Below are 5,933 nucleotides of genomic sequence, written 5' to 3'. Positions count from 1 at the left end.
ATGCCTCTGAGTAGACCATGTCGCCCAAGGCTCCGTCCATCCTGGCCTTGAACACTGCCAGGGATGGAGCATTTACCACTTCTTTGGGCAGGCTGTTCTAGTGCATCACCACCCTCACAGTAAAGAACTTCTTCCTGACTTCCTTAGTCATCTTGGTTAATATTGCTTTGCATGAATTATTATTGCTTTATCCATCTGGACGGAGTATATTTGTGTGACATGTTCCTCTTACTACCCTATTTTTTCCAGGTGTTAACATAAAAACACAAGTCAGTTTTAAGCTCTTAGCACGAGACAGCACAGAAAGATTTAGGCCGATGCTGTTAAACAGGATAATTGGTGACTGTGCTCTATTATTAATGTGAATAATGTTGTTCTATTTCAGGGTATTTATGTTTTGGACTTCTTCTGGAATGAAGCCTGGTATTTGAAAACCATTGATATCTGCCATGATCATTTTGGATGGTATTTGGGCTGGGGAGACTGTGTTTGGTTGCCTTATCTCTATACTTTGCAGGTAAAATTGTGGTATAATACGTGTTTGGGCTAAAAGGAAAGAAACTTTCCAGAAACATTCTCTTCAACAGTTTGATTTGTATCTCCAATTGTTTCTAGACAGTTTGAATGTTGAGTAACCATTACAACATCCTTTGTAATGATTTACTTGTAGGAAGGCTTACTGTGCTTGCATGGACTTGACATCTTTTCCTCTACTCCCCTTCTTTAGTGTCCTCTTCTATCACTGTCTAATGTGTCTGTATGTTTTTTTGGATCCTTTTAATTCCTTTTTGTACTCCGACATGATGAGGGGTTTTTTTGGTGGGTGGTAGTTCCTATATTCACGCAAATTCATATATAGGAGTATATATTTAAGGTAAATCATTAATTGTTTCTTTTTCTTCCCCCCAGGGCTTGTATTTGGTTTACCACCCTGTCCAGCTGGGCACAGCCAATGCCATTGGGATCTTGATTCTGGGCTTCATTGGCTATTACATCTTCAGAATGACCAACCACCAGAAGGACCTTTTTCGTCGTACCAACAGCAACTGCAAGATATGGGGGAAGAAACCGGAGTACATAGAGTGCTCCTACATGTCTGTGGATGGCACCAAGTACTACAGCAAGCTGATGACCTCGGGATTCTGGGGGTGGGCACGTCATTTTAACTACACGGGTGATCTGATGGGCTCCCTGGCCTACTGCCTTGCTTGTGGCTTTGAGCACATCTTGCCTTACTTCTACATAGTTTATATGACTATTCTGCTAACCCACCGCTGCATTAGGGATGAACACCGTTGTCTCAGCAAATATGGGAAGGACTGGAAGCGCTACACTGCGGCAGTGCCTTACCGGCTCCTACCTGGAGTATTTTAAAGCTGACACAGAAACCAAGGGAAAGAAAAGAGACTTTGGAGGCGAAGAGAGATTATCCACAATGTTAAACTAAGAAAAACCATTTGTGAAGGACACTCATACTGTTCTGAAGGAGAAAGGGTGCTGGACAATAATGCTTGCTCTACTAAAGGAACATGCAAGGTAGACTGTATTTAAAGTAAATGAAATGAGGTATTGAAATGTTCTGGGTTTTGAGAGGACTCTTGTACCTGGAAATCTTATTTTATTTTCCCCACCCCACCCCCTACTCAAAATTGAAGGAATTGAAGAAAAGTTGTATGTTTTGAGACTCCTGAAATGTCCCAAAGCTGGAAGGAACATCAGAGTTCCTTCTGGAACCAGCTTCCTCTGACTTAGGAGAGGAGGAAAACAGTTGTGTGATCCGTTTAGGAAAGAAGTTGTTTGGTACGGTTGGTTCTGATGGTCATACCTACAGTCAGTAACTCCCCCAAAGGAGGAGATACAAAGGGGAAATACTGAATTGGGGACCTTCTAACCTGATGTGTGGGAAGCTTGTTATAATCTAATATAAATGCTTGTGTAAATTGGTATAGCTCAGAAGTTAGTTTACAGCACCTGAGAATATGGTGCATGACCAACTGAGTATTATTTTGAGACTGAAAACAAACTTGCTTTGTGAAGATACTGAGCAGTGCTGATTTTGGCTGGGATAATTAATTTTCTTCATAGTATCTGGTATGGGGTGATGTTTTGGATTTGTGCTGAAAACAGTGTTGATAAATCAGGGATGTTTCTGCTACACTGGGCAGTGCTTGCACAGAGTCAAGGCCTTTTCTGCTCCTCAGCCCACCAGTGAGCAGGCTGGGGCTGCACAAGGAGTTGGGAAAGGACACAGCTGGAACAGCTGACCCCGACTGACCCAAGGGATGTCCCATGCCATGGGATGTCATGCTCAGTATATAAAGCTGGGGGAAGAAGGAAGGGGTGCATGTTTGGTATGATGGCCTTTGTCTTCTCAAGTAACCGTTATGCATGATGGATCCCTGCTGTTCTGGAGATTGCTGATCACCTGCCTGCCCATGGGAAGTGATGAATGAATTCCTTGGTTTTCTGGTTTGAGCATGTGGTTTTTGCTTTACCTATTAAACTGCCTTGATCTCAAACCACGAGTTTTCTCATTTTTACCCTTTCAGTTCTCCATCCCACAGTAGGGGGAGTGAGTGAGTGGCTATATGGGGTTTAGCTGCTTGCTGGGGTTAAACCATGACAGTTCTTTTTAGCGCCCAGTGTGGGTCTCAAAGGGTTTGAGATACAGACAGATTTGGCTGGAATGTGCTAGGTGGAAGTTGTAGCTGTTATTGCTGCTTAGCTGTTGACTGGCAGGCTCCTGTGCTTGCCATGGGCCTTGTTTGCCTTACTGTATATTAGAGTCTAGTGCTCATTAGTGGCTGCTTTTTGCTTTCACTGCTTGCTGTGATGCTTATCTTCCTGTGCTGTGCCTGGGAATGGTCTGATAAAGGAATGGCCATGTGCCTGAGTTGGCAATGGCCAGGCATGGCTCCTGTGTCTGTGCTGCTCTATTGGATAGGCTGGAACTCCACTGTAAACTTCAGTCAAAGGGACTGTCACCTGTGCGTAAGTACACATGGGAACAGGATGCCCTGAAGCATCTGTGGCCATGGATAAGCCCATGCAAGAGCAGGTACATCTAGGTGTATCTGTGGCCATGGTTGTGCCACGGCAGGTATACCTCTGAAGGGTTTGTGGCCCAAGGATAAGTCCACACTGAAGGAGATACACCTCCAAGTACCTGTGGCTGTGCATGAGGGTCATGCTGGAGCACCTCAAAGCATATGGCAATGGATAAGCCCATGACAGAACAGGCATATGCCTGGAGGAACTGCAGCCATGGGTAAGGCCATATTGATTTCTTTAGTGTGGATAGTAAACTGTTCTCTATCAATCATTTGTGTGAAATAATTTTTTTTTTAATACAATCGTTAAGACATAAATTCTTGTGTTTAAGACAAGTAAAAAATATTGTTGACTTTCAGCTATTTCTTGTTACATAGTTTTCTTTGCAAGTTTCCAGATTCAAAAGGAGCTCTACAGCAAGTATAATTCCAAGAGCTGGTTCAAAAATGGACAAACAAATAAAAAGAAAGAGGTATCATAGTATTAATCGCGTATCTTGCAACAAGCTTGGTAGGTACGTTCACGCTAAAAGATTCAATTTCTTTTTGTCATTTTTACACAAAAATACACACTTAGTTTTTAGATAAGTAGATAACTGTGTAAACTGGGTTGGATTTTTTCTTTGTAGGAGCTGCTAAATGCAGTGATCTTGATGGTGAAGAAGCTGGTAAGTGTGTGTTGGTTTTGTTGCAGTAATTCCTGGAAGGACTGTTTTGGCAGTAGAAAAAGGGTTTAGCCAAACCTAGAAAACAAATATATCTTGTAGCTTGGCATTGTTTCAGAGCTGGATGTACAAGGATATATAGAGATGCCTTCTAAGAGGTAGTTCTTGTACACCTAAATAGTACCGGTACGATCTGCAGATCTTGTAACTGTTTTGTTGCCATTTTGTGGATAACAATTTTAATACATTCAGGTGTTGTTAATAACGGAGAAGGAATGATGGCCATAACAATAGCATGCTCACTGGCAATACAGGTATTGCTCTGGTAGAACATTTGAACATTTAACTCCTATGAATTAAGAGGACTTTTAATAATGAAATGGGGGAGGAAATTAATGCCAATTGCCTTTATAGAAAATACAGAGCCCAATACCATAGCCGTTCACTAAGGCACAATGCTTGATTTGAGAGAACTCCAATTCAGAGGAAGGGAAAACTGAGGGGTGGTTTTCTGGGACTGTTGGACCCCAACAGTCCCTGGTAGTTCACTACTTCAGGCTGCCCTGCTGGAGTAATTGGATAGGTTTTTTTTTCTTGGCTTCCCTAAGGCCCCATCCTTGTACCATTTTTTTTTTATGTAGCCTTGGAAATTGCACTGGCAGTTTGCTGTTAATGCCAAGGTTAATTTAATATTGGAAGATAATCTGGACTTTAAATCATGGTAGCCTTGCATGGCACAGTATGCTCCCTTCTTATCTGGGTGATAAATCCTAGATGATTAGAGGAAGAAATTGCCTGTTTAAGACCTATGATCAGCACTTTAAATTGGGGAAAATTGAAACAGAAGGGCAGTATTGTGAGTAACAAAAGCCTTATGCATTCAAATACCTCTTTTAGATGATTTGTTACATCTAATATTGCTCAAAGGACTTTCTGTACTTCTGACATTAGAGCATGGAGCTCTTTTATCTCTTTCTTTGATACAGACTGCTACTCCTGCTGAGAATATTCTACCCTGCAGATAGCTTAGCTGTCCGAGTGAGAGCTCAGTGTCAGCGAGATTGTTAAACTCATGGCAGGAAGCAATTAGTCACAAGGTTTTTCAAGCAGGAGCCCATCACCAAGCTAAACTCACATCCTATTTGTTGTAAGAATGACAGATTCTGCTTCTTGAGGCTCCTCTGTTGTCCATACAGATCTCTTTTTGTTCTACCTGTGTGGGGTACAGAGGGTAAGTATGTACTACATGTATACAGGGGTCTGCATCTGGCTGGAAAAGGAAGTGTTAATTCCATTCAGTTTTGTATTTCTTACAAATAAATGACTTTTGGAGAAGCATAAAAAACACTTTTTACCTGTTCTGTTAGCTTCATCCTAACATAAGCAATGTGTAAGCAGTACTCTAAGCAGCATCCAATTATTGTTGCCATTTAAAACTTTATCATTTGAATTACTATCACCTTGCTCAAATTCAGATAGGGTGATGCCTGTGTCACATTTTGTTGTATGCACAGCAGTTCTGTTAAATTTGCTTCCTCCAGAATACAAAAAAAAAAAGGCAAAACCAAAACCCAAATATACATTTTCCTTTGAAGGTTTGGAGGGTGTGTGTATTAGATTAACTTTTGTTCTGATATTTCATATTTATTTATACTGTGCTGTCAATATCACCTATTGGGTTTTGAGAGCATATGTCTCTGTAGTATGCTGGGAATTTCAAATACAGAATTGCTAGTGTTTGTAAAATGGTACTTATTTAACTTGGGTTATAACTAGTGGGAAAATACAGCAAAAGCTTCTGGTAATGACATGGAGCAGTAAGAAAGTGGTTTGTTTGGATTATTGTAGGAAGAAATGTAAGACGTGTTTACCTGTACAGGGCCCAGCAGGCTGAGCCATGGATCCACCTAAGGGGGAAAAAATAAATGACAATTTTCTGGTGTATATTCACTATAGACTGTCCATATTTGATCTACAGATGGAGAGGAGTGGCAAACTTCAACACCTGAAGAGAGGGAGGATGCCTTCCCACGTCTGAAGGGGGCCTACAGGAAACCTGGAGGGGCGCTTTGGACAAGGGCCTGTAGGGACAAGGCTTTAACCTGATAGAGAGGAGATTGAGATGAGCTCTTAGGCAGAAGTTCTTACCTGTGAGGCGCTGGCACAGGGTGCCTAGAGAAGCTGTGGCCGCCCCATCCCTGGCAGTGTTCAAGGCCAG

General features: G+C 41.8%; 1 protein-coding gene across 1 annotated transcript in view; it reads left to right on the top strand.

The window, feature by feature from the left end:
- The window catches only part of DHCR7 (7-dehydrocholesterol reductase), a 5,695-nt gene extending 4,242 nt beyond the window's left edge, over positions 1-1,453 (top strand). The window contains exons 6-7 of the mRNA XM_010024859.1: positions 386-517; positions 910-1,453. Of these exons, the coding sequence (XP_010023161.1) occupies positions 386-517; positions 910-1,374 (597 nt within the window). The 3' untranslated portion in view covers positions 1,375-1,453. The remainder of the gene's footprint in view (positions 1-385; positions 518-909) is intronic.
- Positions 1,454-5,933: the final 4,480 nt, after the last annotated feature.

This window comes from Nestor notabilis, unplaced genomic scaffold (assembly GCF_000696875.1).
Source record: "Nestor notabilis isolate BGI_N333 unplaced genomic scaffold, ASM69687v1 scaffold10842, whole genome shotgun sequence".
Taxonomy (NCBI): Eukaryota; Metazoa; Chordata; class Aves; order Psittaciformes; family Psittacidae; genus Nestor; species Nestor notabilis.
Note: the sequence above shows the minus strand (reverse complement) of the source record. Positions and strands in the feature narration are given on the sequence as shown.